The 17,545-nt window shown below is 35.7% G+C and overlaps 1 protein-coding gene across 2 annotated transcripts in view; it reads right to left on the bottom strand.

Moving 5' to 3' along the window:
• The window catches only part of lilli (AF4/FMR2 family member lilliputian), a 268,080-nt gene that overhangs the window by 61,136 nt on the left and 189,399 nt on the right, over window positions 1-17,545 (bottom strand). For both annotated transcript variants that reach the window (XM_018542361.1, XM_018542362.1), the window contains exon 6: window positions 15,492-15,528. In XM_018542361.1, the coding sequence (XP_018397863.1) occupies window positions 15,492-15,528 (37 nt within the window). The remainder of the gene's footprint in view (window positions 1-15,491; window positions 15,529-17,545) is intronic.

The raw sequence follows: 17,545 nt of genomic DNA, 5'->3' as shown, positions 1-17,545 counted from the left end.
ATATTTATTATTCAAGTATTGAATGACTAATAAAGAGTAGAATGTACCTATATTAAAAAAAGTAATAGACCAACTTCTTGTTAATAACTCAAGTAACAAAATAACACGAGGAAGAAACGTTGACGATGAAAAATGACAAACAATTGCAAAATTGCTAACAAAATTAAAACGTCATAAATTAAAGATTCAAAAAAGGCATTTTACATTCGTACAAAAGAAGTTTTCGATTCGACTCGTTTCTCGGGTATTTAATGCCTGCCTGAGCCTCACGAATTCACCGGCGTGTACCGTTAAAACGCCGTAACCCTCGTATGAATATTTTATGAGCTCGCTGCTATAACACCTCCTCCACGACGAGAACCGAGCCGCGGTTCGCGACAGAGAGAAAAGACCGCGCATCAAGCTATTGTCATAAAAGGATGCGCGAGGTGTAGCTAGTCGATGCAGGTGGATGTTTAACGATCTGCGGTCCTCTGACGCCTGAGGTTATATAGTCGCCACGAACCGGTGCGCTTTATGATCCTGCGGACGATCAAAGACAGACTTGAAAATCATCCCGTTTCGCATTCTTCGGATTGCACTTTATAAACTCGCGCGCGAGACGTGTGTTTTTACCGTTTCAATTTTTAGTCCGACATATGACGAAATTCTGCGAGACTGGCGCCGCGACTTGAAGACGCCTATCTTCTAATCTTCGTCTGCGATCACGATTAAAATATGAAATAGCTGTAGAATCACTTATAATTATTACATATATATATATATATATATATATATATATATCTCACGTCATAGACTGAAAAATGAATCTAGTTGCATTAATTGGAAATTGAATTTTGATTGAAAATGTGAGATCAGAATTTTCTAATTAAATTTATTATAATCATAATTGAGGTAATCAGAATTCTGATTGATATAATCAGAGTTTTTCGGTTCCTGCATTTTCAACTAGAAATTTTTCTCACTCAGTGTAGACTAAAAGAAAAGTGTTTGACTGTAATTACATAGTAAAATAATTAGAGTTACAAGCTCTATTTTTATAATTATTATTGCTATAATGTTAGTAATAATAATTATATTTCTAGTTCTACCAAAAAATATAGATATAATAGACACTAAAAATGGTATAATTAAAGTAAGAAAAGACAAATACGACCAAGATTAAATTTTGGTACTTAATAATATATATTCATATCTAGATTTACAAATATATCTTTCAGTTATAAACTGTGCCGCTTACTAACGGACTTGAAACACAATTATAAACTAAAGTTGAAATAATAATATCACAATTAAGTTGATCGTCGACTTGATAATGATAGTACTAGCGTCTTAAAACACTGTAAAGAACTCATTGCGAGAAAATATTACATTATAGCGATAAGTGCTTTACAGTACTTTAAAATGTAGCATCATTATCAAATCGATGATCATACTTAATTGTGATGTTATCGGTTTCATTGGCCCTTTTCTTACTTATTTATTCACATAATGGTTTAGATAAACTTACTATTAGCATAATTAAATATTATGATAATTATAGTTAAATTATGATAATTGCAACCATTTTTCTCTTTCAGTGTACCGGTTTTTTACTGCAGCTCTACAGCCCGATATAAAATACATATATTCAAACGCAATAATCTTTTTTTAGATACAGTATGTAATACATGTAGACGACTTTTTTGCTGCACTCGCGCTTGTCGCGATCTTGGTAAACATCAATACACTTTTTATTTATAGCATACGCGATATTTTCCACACGGTCGTATTTATATCCGCGGTTAGTGGCCAGGACGCTAATTAATGACGGAATTGTGATATTAAGCGCTCGCCAGTCGATGAAGGCAACGGAGGGGAACACAGGGGATTGTCGGAACGTGGCGGACGTTATTACGGGATACAGGTTGTGCAAGACAAGCGCTAACAGTGCCTGGGGAGGAGTGTTGCACAATATTTTCACCATATATTTCTCGTGCTAATGATTATGTGCCGACGACGAGAAGTATATATCACAGATTTCTGGAACTAGCTCTAATAGCCAACCAACCATCTCAAATTAATAGTAGCCACACACTCTGGCATTACACGCAAAAATGTAGTAAATTATGTGAAATAAATAATCATGTTGATTAGACACATATTTTCGATAAATAAAACAGTAATTGACGCGGGTTTCCAGGATTTTAACAGGTGTATCGTACACAAATGCCAACGTATGTATCTGTGTTATCATCGCCAATAAGTCGTTATCTTCAATGAGATTATATACATATTCCAAGCGTGAGCGAACGAAACTAGTGAATTGCTGGTGTTCAGCGCGTTAAATATAACTTCCGCGGCGAAGTGACGCACCGTGTGCTCGCAGTTCGTTAGGAGACCGGCGACGCCAACTTCTGACATCCACCACAAAATAAATAAAAATTTAATTTGTCTACTTATTAGAATATCATCCCTAGAATACTGTAAAGTTTGTGGATAACTCATAGACACTTTTCACATATATAGACCTCTTAAAATATACATTTAAAATATACATTTAAAGAACACACAGAAAAAAAAATTTACTGAATCTTAATACATATTTTTTTTAATAGTACACGGAAAAAAAGGTTTGGTCAAATTAATTGAAATTTTAGTGAAAAAACAAACGTTCCAAAATTCTAGTTAAGTCTACTAGACTTCTAAATCTATTAGAATTTGTAGTTGAGATTATATACCAACATTCAGAACTTTCTTGTTTAAATTAAATTTGCTAGAATTCTAGTAGATTTAATCAGAAATCTAGTAGATTTAACTAAAATTCTGCATCGTTCATTTTCCACCAGAATTCCAGTTAACTCAACTATTTTTCTTCTACGTTAAGCATTTAGATAGCGCGCTATCAGTACTATTGCATTATTCTGTCCTTGTTTTAATAAACAATAAAGATAGAATGACAGAATAGCGCGCTTCTCAAAAGCAACTTAAGTAAACATTTAAGTACAGTAAAAATAAATATTTACTCAATAAAAAGAAAGATATAGTTAAATCAAATTAATGATTCTCGTACCAAATAAGGTTTACATTTATTAAATAATTACTTGGAACTATTCAAACAAATATTTATTAAAATTTAGTATTTTTTTCAGTGCATTCACACATTGTTATTTTAAAGAGCTTTAGTTGAGATGTCTATTAAACTCTGTATTCTAGAGACACTAGTTGAAATACCCGCTAGTGGTTTGGGAGTATCACAATACCTCCCAGGGATATACAATAAAACAGCAATAATGTCGCCAGTTTTCTGGCCGGATTGCACGTCGGCATACGGTTACGTAATCGAGTTATAAGTACACCCGGTTTTCAGAATTGATTGCCAAGGACATCTGATAAAGTACCGTTCGAAGCATGTTTTGAATCCAGACTAAGTGATGAATTTCCATCATCTTGTTCGAGGCCGTTCCAAACCGGCTCGTTGAAATCTAAAGGAACGAGGCTCGAGTTTCCGTTCGAAGTCTAAAAAAATCGGAAGATGAATCGTTTAAAATAAGAAACGGGGAAAGGTAGGAACGAACTCGCGGTATCCAGTTCCTGCTCGAAAATTTTCCGCTTGAATAGATAATACGCACACACGCGTATCGCACGCGATATAGGTACCTATCTAACGAGGAGACTCTGCGCTGCCACACACCCGCATCGGAAAGCGGAACAAATATACGATGCGCTGCGCATTTAAGGCTTAATAACAAACCACAGGATGCAGTTTATCGGCACACTTACGTCAATACATTCTATAGTAGATTGACCGCACAGTAAAACCCGCGGCGCGTCTCTCTCTTGCCACGCGCAATTTTATGCCATTACGTCCCGAACGCGCGTAATCACTCCGCCACGCGCTTACGCCTTGCAAGCTGATGGGAAATTTGAATAAAAGTATCGGCCCTTATGCGGAGCAACGTTCACAGAGGTGAACAGAGAACCATCGCGGCGTGGCGTGCTTTAATTTGCAGAAATTGAACGATCTCCCGTAGAAGAGCGCTTATCAGTGTAATACCGTTAAAGCGAGTTTCCACGTGTAATATTAAATAGCCTTCACATGGTTAGATTGCGATCGTTCGCAGCAGCGCGACACGCTGACCGGGCCCCTAAGATTATCTAAAAACACGCGAGCAAAGCGTCAAATAAAATATTACATGCGAGCGTATAAAACTCGAGAACTCTACGTATAAGTATGGGGACTTCCTCGACTACTGTGATAAATAAATTAATCTTATATTTTAAATTACCTCGCAGTTGATAATCGACTTCAGAAAAAGTATACGTGTTCACCACGCGAGCATAGAAACTACGTTATTTTTTCTCAGAATTAAAAAAATTAGAAGGAGTGTTAATATCGATCCAATTAAAAAAATACAATTAATCAAATTAATTTAATTTAATAATTAAATTAAATTTTTTAAATAAAAATTTTATGAAAAATGCAAAACATATTATCGCTGAAGTCCGGTTTTCCTTTATCTGGTTAATTTGTGCTTTAAACTTAACTTAATGACAATGTAAAAGTTGTATTTCTTTTCTAGCTATAATTAATTACTAAACTAATAGCGCTTTATAGTAACAACTTTTACAAGTTACTTATTTTAAAACCATTAGTTTAGTGATTATACAAAAGAAAAATACAATTTCTACATTGTCATCACGTTAAGTCTAATCACAAGTTAATTAGGTCATAAATAACTAGACTTACCAAGTACAATAATATGTTATTGAGTCGTTTATTCCTCATCGAAATAAAAATAATCGAATTATCAATTCGCGAGTGGCGTTTCACCTTGAGATAATCAAATTATATCACAATGTTTCCTGATCACATGGACATTTAATATCGTCTCTGATCAGCAATCTACTTAAATAAATAATATACTTGTGATATCCCGACAGACTGACCCATATTTCGTAACATTTTCATATCTCTCCGCCTCGTTTCAAAACGCTTCGCGAGACTAAAATTACAGATCGTAGTGACCTGCCTGTACATCGCGTCAAATATAGACGCATCTGTCTGGCGATTTTAATAATCATCGTCAATGTTCGAGAGTTTATTTACTCTTCCATAAAAAATTTTTAACATCCTAATTTTGATTGATACAGAAAGTATATTTGATTAAAATTAATGTGCTAAGATCATAAGTATATTATACTGATATTAGTTTTGAAACTCAATGAATAATCATGTTAGTCCGACATGATAAGAAGAATCATTAGTTCAACTCTATCAAACACTACATAACCAGTAGATTAATGATATATATATATATATATATATAATTATACATATAAATTAAAATTTATATAGATGAGATTTCTAATGAAGACTAATGATTCATTTACAGCGATAATTTAACTTCGCAAGAACGTGACACGTCTCCTTCATCCACTTGTCCCTTTAACAGCTATCTTGAACGCAAAACGTCATCCATAAACTCATTTCATCTTGAATTCTGTCGCAAACTACATCGAAATCTAATTTCGAAGCAGTGATTTTGACAACCCGTGCGCGGGTGGTATCATTTCCCGTCGCAGATCCGGTCCGACAAAGAATACACGATGTGCGGCTCCCGCCGTATATTTTCTGCCGCATTTTCCCCCCGTTGGCCAATCAACGTTTTTCCACCCGGAAATTCGAATCGCGTCGCTGTGAGCTATCCAAAATATTGATTTAAAACACATACGTGAAATATCGTCTCATCTCGCAGTCGCGACTCGTCTCTCCGGCTCGTCACAAAATTTTCATGGTAAAAGCGCAGAGGAAAAAGAAAACAATGATTTTTGCGACGTTAAGACCAGTTTAAACCAAACGATAACGAGCTACGCGCGAGATACCGTTTTCGAAACGTCTAATCACGAAACTGTGCGGTAGATTCTTCCTTCGCGTGGGGGCCGCCGACCGTCCAACGATATTTCAAAGTCGCCACGGTTGATGAATGATATTAGCTTGTCACGTAATGAATTAAAGCCACTCGTGAAACGGCCGAGCAGCAGCAAAAGTAAAAAGTGGAAGGCGAAGATCGCGCAAGAAGGGAAATGCGAATCCTATCGGAACTTCTTACTCTCGTCCGGTCTTTTATCATTCTACATTCGAGCGAGCACGCTCGACGATTACGACGCGAGATGAGAGACGCGTTGTATAATAAAAAGATACGACACATCCTATCTCATTACAAATAAAATCTGTTGGACACTTTCCATCCTCCCGGGCACGGGCGTTTCAATTCACGTTGGCTGGTCTACGCGCGTCTTAGCTTTACGGGAGCGAGAGAAGTCTGGAACGATTGAATATTAAGCGAGCGTAGTCTCTAGGCTGCTCCTCGGCGAAGTTAACCCAAGGGACTTCCTGCGAACTAGAAAACGAGGCTGAGGAAGGGGTAACGCGGAGAGAGGTTGTCGGTTAGCGGAGGATAAGCCGGAGCAGCACGGTGGAAGAGGCGACGGAAACGCTCGAGAGAAGTTCGAGATCGCGGCCGAGGCGATTGCAACGAGGGGAGACGAGGAAAGGGGGGCTTGGCGAGATGGTTGGATGGGACGCCGACGGCGATTTCAATAATTAATGTCACGGGAATTGCACCGCGATGGTGGTGACGGTGGTGGCGGAGTTACTGCCGCAAGCCTGAAATTCCCCGTGTCGCGGTAGCCGTCGCGAAGCGACGCGACGCGACGCGTCTCTCGTCCGTTGGATAATTATTACGATTATCCGGCGGACGAGTCTATAAAGAGCAAACCCGGCTGGCGTCGTCCTCGAAGCGAAATTAACGACAGCTACTAAAGTGCAAGTGCACGTAACTCTAACCGCCTAAATTAATCAATAAATATAAGCGCTTCACATCCTCATTTTAATATTACTCGGAGAGAACGTTCTGCTGACGTACCTATCTAAAAATTTTACTAAATACAAAATAATTATACAGGACACTCCAGTTACAATGTGAAACCTTATTAATTGTACAACACTGTTCATCATGCTTCAATTTTCTACACTGAGAACCCCATTTGGTTAAATCAACTTAATCTCTTATATTATTAAAAACAAGTAAAATGTTATAATAATCACACTTTTCGTTTCAACTAAATCATTGTATCAATCAAAGATTTGTTTGCCAAATAAGATTAGTTGATTCAACAACAAATGAGATTCTCAGGGTACAAAATTATTTCAGATCTCTGTATATTTATCTAAATGTAGATACTTCACTAAAATCTTTATATATCAATAGTAGAGACTGAGATGATTGTAAAGAATTAGTAATAACTCTCTTTACAAGTAAAACAATAAATAAACTATAACTGTCGAAACAAATTGCAATCGTATCTTATCACCTGATGACAGTTAAATGATATACTCTCATCTTAGATAATCTACAATATTATCCGCGTGATTGAATTCAATTCAAAATATAATTATTTACAAATCACGATATAGATAGGTATATTCTGTTTTTATACAGGTGTTTCTAATCTTTTAAATATTTTTCGTATACATCACAGAGTGTATACACAAAGGAAATTTCTGATTAAAGATAAACCAGAAGATTCTAATTAGATATCAATTAAAATTCTGATTATCTCAACTAGAATTTAATAGATTCAACCAGAAAATTATTCTTTGTGTCATTTTCAACTAGAATTCCAATTAATGCAACCAGACTAAAGAGTTCTATTTATAATATTATACTGGAAAAAGTTCCAGTATAATATTATAAATAGAATTGCAATTTAATAGATTGTCTAAAGTGGACCTTACATTATCCACACTCGAGTGATAATTTCATATCGCAACTGAATAATAGCCTCATAACCATACGTCCTAGCGAGAAGTGGCGATAAATTCGAGATGTATGCCAACGAGAGTGGACGGAAATAGCAAAAATTTTATACATACATTTTCCTACATCTGCGTGTCTCGCAATACATTCATCCAAAACATTTCCATCGATCCCAACCGATCCTTGTCCACGAAAGCGCTTCTTTCTGTAATGGGGAGGGGAGGAGATAACCGAAGCTCAAAAATAAACGGACACTGTACTCCCTTCAATGACGACACCCGATGAAATTCAGAAAAGCCGGATTTCGCGCGTACAATTCGGTTTCGACGGTTACCACCGTGTCGTTCCCATCGCTTCGCTAGGCGAGCGAGAGCGTATAGCGCGATAGACGGCGGCAGTTCAACCGGGAGATGCCAGTGCAAGCTGGTTGGTCTCCATGGAAACCAACCTCCTCATCTCCGTCGCCCTTGCTCATCCTACTCGACGTATCGCGGACGGCGGCGCGGCGGAAGCGAGAGGATGAGGCAGAACGAGCCGGGAGAACGAAGGGTGGTGGCGGCGTAGTAGACTAGGAAGCGAGAAAGAAGAATCACGAAGAGGAAGACAAGATCGCGAAGAGCGAAAGAGAATCTCACGGATGACGAGGGAGATGTGCGCGAAAGAGCAATTTTGATGAAGAATCTGAAAATTTGGCTCGACACAGATCTGAAAACCATTTTGTTGGACCATTAAAATAATTTTGCAGAAATCTTAAGCACACGATGAGCAATGCTGCAAACTGTTTTGATATTTCAGTAATCAATTGTGTTGTCCTATTTATAATAATTGTTGTGATGGTCCAGTAAAATTGTCTTTCAGATTTGTATCCAGCTAAATTTTTATATTCTTCAGTGAAATTGCCCTTTCAGTGAAAAGACAGCAAGAGTTGCGAAAAAGGAAGAGACGAAAGTATGACAGAAAGGAAAAGAATAATGCTGAGAGAAAAGGAAAGGCGACAGAAACAAGTGAGGGAAGATGATCTTTGTGAAGGAAACATACATAAAAAGGTATGTACATGGTTTATGAAGATCAAGGATGTGGTCTGTTACGTCGCCTCGCGCATGTATAAGTTTCTGGGAACCGGAAACCGAAGCTTCTCACTAGGTCGCTCACGAGCGGTACCAAACCAACCGACATTGATCGACGTCCGTTCCTGAATTCCACGACGACTCCGCGAAGCACGTAGTAATTCATCGTAATCCCGTTTCGCGCGTATTCCTCAAGAAAGTGCGATCCATTCGCCAGACGTTCGCCGAAATGCCGTTTTATCGGAGACATTTATGATTCGCGCATATCGATATCGTTTCTGACGTTTTTCCATTTTAAATCGTTGAAATTTCTCAAAAAATCCATCAATTGCTCATCATAAAGATCTAGAAATCTGAAATAAAGAATCCGACGACACTTCGTACTATTAAATTTATTATGTCAAATTGGACTCAACTTGAGTGATTTTTAATCATTTCTACACTTAAAAAGGATTCTAATTACATTAACTAAAATTTTGCTTGAAAATGAACAAATTGTCTCACTCTCTCTCATTGAATCTTTATATTATAATTCTAATTAGGATAATCAATTCTGATTGATATAATCAAAATCTCCGTCCATTATCAACTAGAAATTTTTCTCAGTAGTCGTCACTCAATATGTCATTAATTTAAAACAATAGTCAAACAATTTTATTCAAAGAATTAAAAACGTATTAAATATGATATATAAATGGTATTTTGTTTATTAAATATATACGTTAATTAAACGTATTTCTTAATTAAGCAATTCAGAAATGGATTAACTTTCATTTTGATACATGAAAACTATAAATAACATATGTTATTTAACTCAAGTAATTGAGTTATCATTAATATAATACAATAAATCCAATTCTAATAATATAAAATTTTTTGTGTATGTCTGAAAATAATCATGAATTCTTAGAAAAAAAAAAATTTGGCAAATGTCTTGCTAATTTTATTTCTAATTCCATCTATTCTGCAATAATAATAAATTTATAATAGATGATACTTTTATAATACCTTTTTTTTTTTACAAAAAGAAAACAAAATATTGATTATAATCAGTATTCAACTACATATTTAAAAAAATCTAAGCACAAATATATTCAGTTTTAACTTTTCTGGATTTAGGATAATGTGTACAGATTCGGTTAGTAAATATTTCATATCCTCAAACATTATTAGCCACACTTAGTGCTCGACATAGGAAATCATGGGAATTCTCTATAGAGAAGAAAAACTTTACGCATAACGATTGTCACTGATTGAGTCGAGCTGTTTGATCGTTGGGGTGAATAAAGGATGAACGATTCGGCATAGTCGTTCATCCTTCATTCACCCCTGCGGCGTCTACCCTAAGTTCGCCAAAGGTCGTCGGTCACGCGATCGCACCTTCGCTCATTAACACCGACGTGACGACCGACACCACCCTCCTCGGTATAAGAGGTGGATATGGGTTTAACTCGCGTGGGCACGCGTGCGCAGGTAGACGAGACCATCATGGGCGTGGATATCGCATGCGTGTCGAGATTCCGGTGTTTAATGTGTTTCCCTCCTCTCTTAATCAGCTCAACACGACTTCGACTCGACTCCTTTGCGTCTCGCTAATCAAGAAGCGATACGCTTCGCAGAATTAAGTCCTCCGCCTGACGGCCTCCTTATTTATTAAAGGAATATTCGGGATTTTTCACAAAGTGCTTGAATAGAAACTGCAGCCCTTTGGGAATTTCTCATCGTGAGTTTCCGCGGTGAACTAGTTTCGAGATGTAAACGGAACTAGTGATAATAAAACGACTGGGAGAAACTCTGGCTGAAGTAAAAATAAACTCTGAACGAACTCTAAATTTAGAATACTCTAGCTAATAAATGAAGCGGTCGAAAGAATTTTTCTAGTTAGACTAAAATTAAATTTAAATCAATGTCTAGATTATAATAAATAAAACGACGAGAGAACGCTGAGGGTAAAATTGATCAAAGAATCTATCGATTGAAAATTAAAGACTATTTTACACATAAAATCGTAAGCGGTTTTCAATATAACGTTGCGCAATCTGCGTTACGCAATATTAATAGTGTTCATCGAGTAAGCTCACAGATCACGATATTACAACGGCTTAGTATTACGTGCAGCCGATGATGTCACACGTGCGCGCCTGCGTGGCTCAATAATGTCGCGCGGTCCTCATTAATTTGCTCAATGGAGCGTTGACGTACAAACCCAGTCAAAACTTGCTGCATTAACAACAAGTCTAAATACGAAGATTCAATCAAAGTTCAGACAGACTTCGTAGATGAGAAATTGACAATTTTTTTGACGAGGAATATCATAATTTCCTAATTACGGACGAATTATTTATATAATTATTTTATTCAAACAAATTTTCTTAATTAATATTATGAAATACTTTTCAAACCATTCAATTTTTATTCAGAACATTTTTTTCTCTCTATTACACAGTTTCGACAATGTTTCGAAAGAAAGAAAAACCGATTTTTTTCAAAGGAGGATTGTATCCCCTAAAAGTGCAATCGGGCTCTTATATACGCATCTCGTATTTTTATCCGAAAAATAACATAACTTCCATGGATTTCCTTGTGAGAAAAATTTCTAATTGAAAATGTCTAAATAGAAGATTCTGATCACATCAATTAGAGAGTTCCGGTTTATCTCAATTAGAATTATACATATCCAGATTCTGGCAGAAAATTTTAATTTGTCCATTTTCAACCAGAATTTTAATCAATGCAACGCGACTCTTTTTTCCAGTATTTCCGTTTCTGGAGAAATTCTCCCTTTCTTGTTATACCTTGATAATGATAACACAACGAAGAGTGGGTGTAATAATACAGATATACTTCCAATATTTCTGCCACGTAAATCTCGCATTAAATCAAATTTTCGAAGAGTGTGATATTTTTCGATTTCTCCCGAAGAGAAATTCGCTCGAATGAATTCTTCAGTGAAAGATCTTGTTGTATTTCGCAGAAAATATACCGGACCTCGTTAACGGGAAACTGTCGACCTTCGTGATTCTAGAAAGAAATAAATTGATAAGTCGTAACCGAGCTGCGTCGTGCCGGTATATACGATGCCATTCTGCGAAATTCCGATGAAGAAAGAAGGAACTTGGGCGTTCGGATAATCCTGTCTCTTTCCAGATCTGTGTCCCTCGACAATTTCCAGCTCTCACCGACTAAATCATTTATGGAGCACTGAGAGATTCACTTAGTGCAATTGCGCATAAAATACTGTGTATGTATAATACGAAATAATTATAATCATTATTATATTTGTGAAAAATTTCAATTCTCCAAGTTTTTACAAGCAACTCACTTATTCATACTATTCAAAAGCGATGATTTTTATCAATCGATTCTGTAAAATTTACGCAGCCATTAACCTCTTTTCCATAACAATGATTGTACGATACAACTGCGTTAATATAAATATATCTAATTAATGCTTTATTATATATTTTTATCATATATAAATATGAAAATATTATACTGTTATTACTATAATTTTGATAATAATTAGAATGCATATTTAAAAATATTTATACGCTGCCTATAATTTAAATACGTTTCTATTTATAAAGAAAAATACAGTAGAATTTAATTTAAAAAAAAATATTCGTATCGACCTATTCTTTTTCTTTCAAGAATCAACTTGCCGCTTCCTCGAACAGCTTCAATGAGTTACGTGATTTTCGCACAATGCAATCATGTAAAGGGCGCGAAATAAGCTTATCGGAGAGACTAGTTCAAATTTACACAACGAGAAGCAAATTCGTCCCCACCCGACTCCGGATCGTTGACGAGGGGCGGTTGTAACTCTGATAATAGTCGTTGTAAAGTGGCCACTGGCATTCGAGCACCGGACAGGAAACGATGAAGGGAAGGGGGATAAATGGTTAATTCATGAAACAGTAACCCTTTCTGCCTTCCACGTTCGTTTAGAAATGCCGGAATATCGACGAATGCACAGATCTTCCTCGTGATCTACGTGCTCGTTCAACAAAGTGAATCTTTCCAAAGATTTCGTTTCCCTCGAAAATTACCCACTCAACGCGAAAATCGATTTCGCGCGCAAATTAATTTCGCCGATTAAGCCTGTTTTACTATTTATTATGTATTGTAATGAATGCAGCACTCGATGGGGCCTGTAATTAATTCCTGCATAAACAGGTTGCTCGTTTAACGAAACAACATGTTAGTAAATTATTACGTTAATATTAATATTGATGCGAATATTAACAGAGAGTGTTAATTTACTTTTAATAGTACCTCTTGGGTTCTTGTAACGTCGAGAAGAAGGTTGAATTTAACGTATATAAATGCGCTCTGAAAAGCTTCCGGTGCGCTGCGGTGCTCCGCGAGGAGATGTCAAATATTTAAATGCCTCCAATGCGAATATTACGCTTTCAAACCGTCATGGTTGCACTTTTATCGCACAATAAACGCAAAGTATTTCCGTAAAATTCTACTGTTCGTGATCTCGTTCATGTGAAAAAGTATTTCTTATAATACATCACAACAAATTCTAATATTTGAGAATCCTTATTCGCTGAATATTAATCTTGCTTCAATAAGATTAATGATAAAAATACGCTCTAAGATTTTCACATCTAAACATGTTCGTATTCCCTAAATTTCCTGGAGTGAAATCTCACTTCAAAGGAATTAACAAATACTGTCAATATTAAAAATAATAATAATAATAAATTTGCACTCTTGCGTGGTAGACTTTTACTTTTTGAGTAAGATTTCACTCCAAGAAACTTGGAGAGTAATAAAATTATAATTATCTGAAATGTATAATCTGTTTGAATTAAAAATTTAAATTCATGTCCATTTCTTCTAATATAGATTAAAATATCGATTTATTAATTTATTTTTTATCTTTATCTGATTCCAAGAAATAAAAGAATGTTAAGAATCGATTAAATTGAACCGAGATTACAGTTAATCTACGTTGATAGAAATAGGCCTCAATAATAAAAATGTTACAAGAAACTGATAACAAGATTAAACTGGAGAACGATTCGCGCGAAACGACCCGCGTAACCACGATAAATAATGAGTCGCACGAGGATCACACGAGCGAATAAATAACGCGTATTTCACGCGCTTAAACGGTTAAATGAACGAATGCCAGAGGTCGAATGGCTGATTCATGAAATGTGCCCGCGAAATCGACAATCAGAGGATTTTGCGCGGAATCCACAGGTTTTATGTTCGGTGCGCGCTTCGTCGCAGCGAAAATGTTCCTCCCCCAATCTTTTTTCTTCTTTTTTTTCTTTTTTTTTTTATTTATAAATAAAAACATGTTGTTAAACGGACACATACATAAAACCGTCGCATGGAACCGTGAATTCCATATCGATACTGCATGCGCGAATTACAGACACGGCGATTAATATCCATTCGACTGCGTGCGTGACTTTAAAATATCGTTTCGAGCAATATACGCAGCGTCGCGTTTTAATCGTCGGCGAATGTAGCGGACAGTTTCCGGAAATTATGTCCGTTGGTGATCCTATATTCTGTATTCTGACACAATGTGTGTTTTATCGCGAAAAATTGCGGTAAATGCCAGTACACTGGCTCGAAAGTTGACAGCGGCGCGTTCAGCGTTGACGTTAATAAAACTTCAACTTCGTGAAAATGCAGCAGCGTGACATGACGAGTATCATGTTGCACGTCCAATTTTTTTTTTTTTAACATGATATAATAATCATTAAATATTCTCATACACAACAAGTGATTTCGTACGAAAGTAAACGAGCGCGAGAAATCGCACATACAAATTACGCAGAAATGCAAATATCGTTACATGCTTGAGTAATGCGAAAAAAAGATAATTTTATTTTTTTCGATGTAATATCGAAGGAATTACAATCAAGAAAAACTTGTCAACGATATGCATGTACACGTAATACTCTCACTATATTCAATGATATATATTAGTTTGTATATATACTGAGAGAGAAGTGTTTGGTATTTATAATTCTAATAAGAATCATTATAGTTGTAAACTCTACTTTTATAGTTATTACTGTTGTAATGTTAATAAGAACAATATCATATTTATAGTTATACAAAAAGTATACAGCTTGGGGCATTGAAAATTGATTATAAATTATGTTAAATTATGGTAAGTGTAACCATTTTTGTTCTCTCAGTGTATATCGACAAAAAAAAGTATTTTTTGGTATTGTGACTATAATTACATAAAACTATAATTTTTTATATTTAATTACTATTACTGTAGTATATTACTGTAAGTTATTAGTAATAATTAATACGATATTAATACTGTAATATATTACTATAAAATTAGTAATGACATATATTGACATATAGTTCTATAAAAAATATATAGTTGGTATCAAAAAAAATTATAATTATTATTACCATAAAAGTTGCAATTACTATAATTAAACTACAATTTCTAGTCATTTTCTCTATTCTATATATGTATATATTTTTTATGAAATCAAACATATAATTACTATTACTAACATTTTAGCAATAATAGCTATAATTATGGTATCATATAGTCATAAATATCAAAAACTTTTCTCTCAGTGTAGAAGATATAAAAGATAAAGAGAACTTTAAGTATACTCACGAGATTTTACAGGCTCTGGTGGGGCGACTTCCGTCAACTGCAAAAGAAAAGTTCAAGACTCAGTATTTACTCAAGACAATCAGCTATTACGATGATATTGTATTCTGCTGGAAGGGATCAAGCGTGAACCATCCATTTTTGCAAAAAAATTTTAATTTAGCATTAGAAACTAATACGTTGAACGAGATATCTCATGCACATAGGTATGTGCACCGAAAATTATATTCGTTTCCACAAAATGGCATACGGCAAATAACTCTGGCATAGTTTACGCATAGTTTGTCAAATAACGTCGGGGTAAGGATTTAACGTTGCAAAAGGGAACGAAGGAGGAAAGTTCGTGAAAACAACAGCGGGGAAATTAAACGGATCTGGGAAAATTTGTAAAGGGAACCGCGAGAGTGTACTTTGTCTCCTCGCTTCTCGTTTCCGCATCGAGTAATTTACAACGCGTCCCCGCGTCTCCCTCGATACCCGGGGACCCTTTTCCCGGCATAATAGAAATTTATCGCGCGGTTTGGCTGGCCCTTTACGCGCATTCTTGTAATCGCGAATGAAATAACAACTCAGTCTCGGCTGTGCTCCCGCGAAACTTGACGCGGAATAATCAACTTGTAACTACGCCAGCCAAGTGTCTACCGCAAATAAATATCGTTAAAAAAATCAAATTAACGACAATGCTGTACGACAAATTACCGACACTGCTATACTTTAATTAAGTATTAATTATCACTAAATTGAAATTGCCAAAATATTTCATCAAGTGACAATTTTATTGATCTTATTACACTATATTAAAAAAAACTAAATTGTAATAAATATTTGTTCGAATAGTCCTAAGTAAATATTTACTAAATGTAAACATATATTTATTTGAAAATTATTAATATATATAAAAAAATATTTTTTAAACATCATTTTTCATTAAGTAAATATTTTTTTATTTACGTAAGTATATGTTTACTATTCGAAGAAATATGTACATATTAGATTTAGTAACTTTTTTTTTTTTTCAGTTGCGCGATATGCGACGCGTGTAACATATTAGAGGGATAGATTGAGCATAAATTTCCATGTTTCTCACACGCAACGCGAACACCACAAAGCGCACGCACCTGCTTGAGTTACTTGCTAAACGGTAATTATACCGTCTACAAAAAGCCCGGTATTATACCGCGTAACGATTCCTTTCATCTGTGAGAGTGCGAAGTCGACCATACCGGTCGGATTCCACCGGGCGCCGTGCAATTTCACAAACGCACCCGCGCTATTTCATTCCCGGTAAGTCCGCGAGTAATTCTCGCGACGTTTGAGCGGAGAAAACGCCGGCAGCGATTTTGCATTCGGCCGTTATTACAATTTACTCGCGCACGCAAAAAGGAATCCCCGAGCGGGAATGTATATATATATGTATACGTATATATATGGAGGTCCGAATTAATCCACTTTTACGAGGCCGATTTCGCCCGGTCTCTCTCATCGTTCCTTCTATCCCTCCTTTTTTTTTATCGCGCACTTTTTTCCCCAACTCCTCGCCGAACCTTCCGCAGTCACGTCGACGGGACGCGAGGAAAAGGGGAAACGAATTATAATACGCAATGCAGTCTCCTGCAGCATGTCGGGTTGCAAATATCATGCAAAGTCTTATCAAACGTTATAAATCGGTTGCGGCGACTGTGATAAACAATCTGTAAAAGCGGTGAAAGTTTCGAAAAACTTTCAGAAATTTGATCAATTGATAAATAATGTGTATTCTAGATTAGAGAACCCTATCGAATAGGAATTCACACACACATACATATATTAATAATTTTAACACGATTATTAAAGCTTTCGATAGTAAATCATGGGTGTTCTAAATCTTTTTTCTTTTCTCCGCTATCTGTTGTTTTTTTTCTTTTCATTTATATCACGATGTTGTTCAATATTCAATTAAATTTAATATACAACTATTATTCTTAGTACTTGTATATTAGGTTTTTCGAAAATTTATATTTGCTGTACAACGTTTGTATTAAAGTTTATATAAATCTTTACCGCTTGTTTTGCAATTA

The sequence above is a fragment of the Cyphomyrmex costatus genome, unplaced genomic scaffold (genome assembly GCF_001594065.2).
Source record: "Cyphomyrmex costatus isolate MS0001 unplaced genomic scaffold, Ccosl1.0 scaffold33, whole genome shotgun sequence".
NCBI lineage: Eukaryota > Metazoa > Arthropoda > Insecta > Hymenoptera > Formicidae > Cyphomyrmex > Cyphomyrmex costatus.
This window is presented reverse-complemented; position numbering and strand designations above follow the sequence as displayed.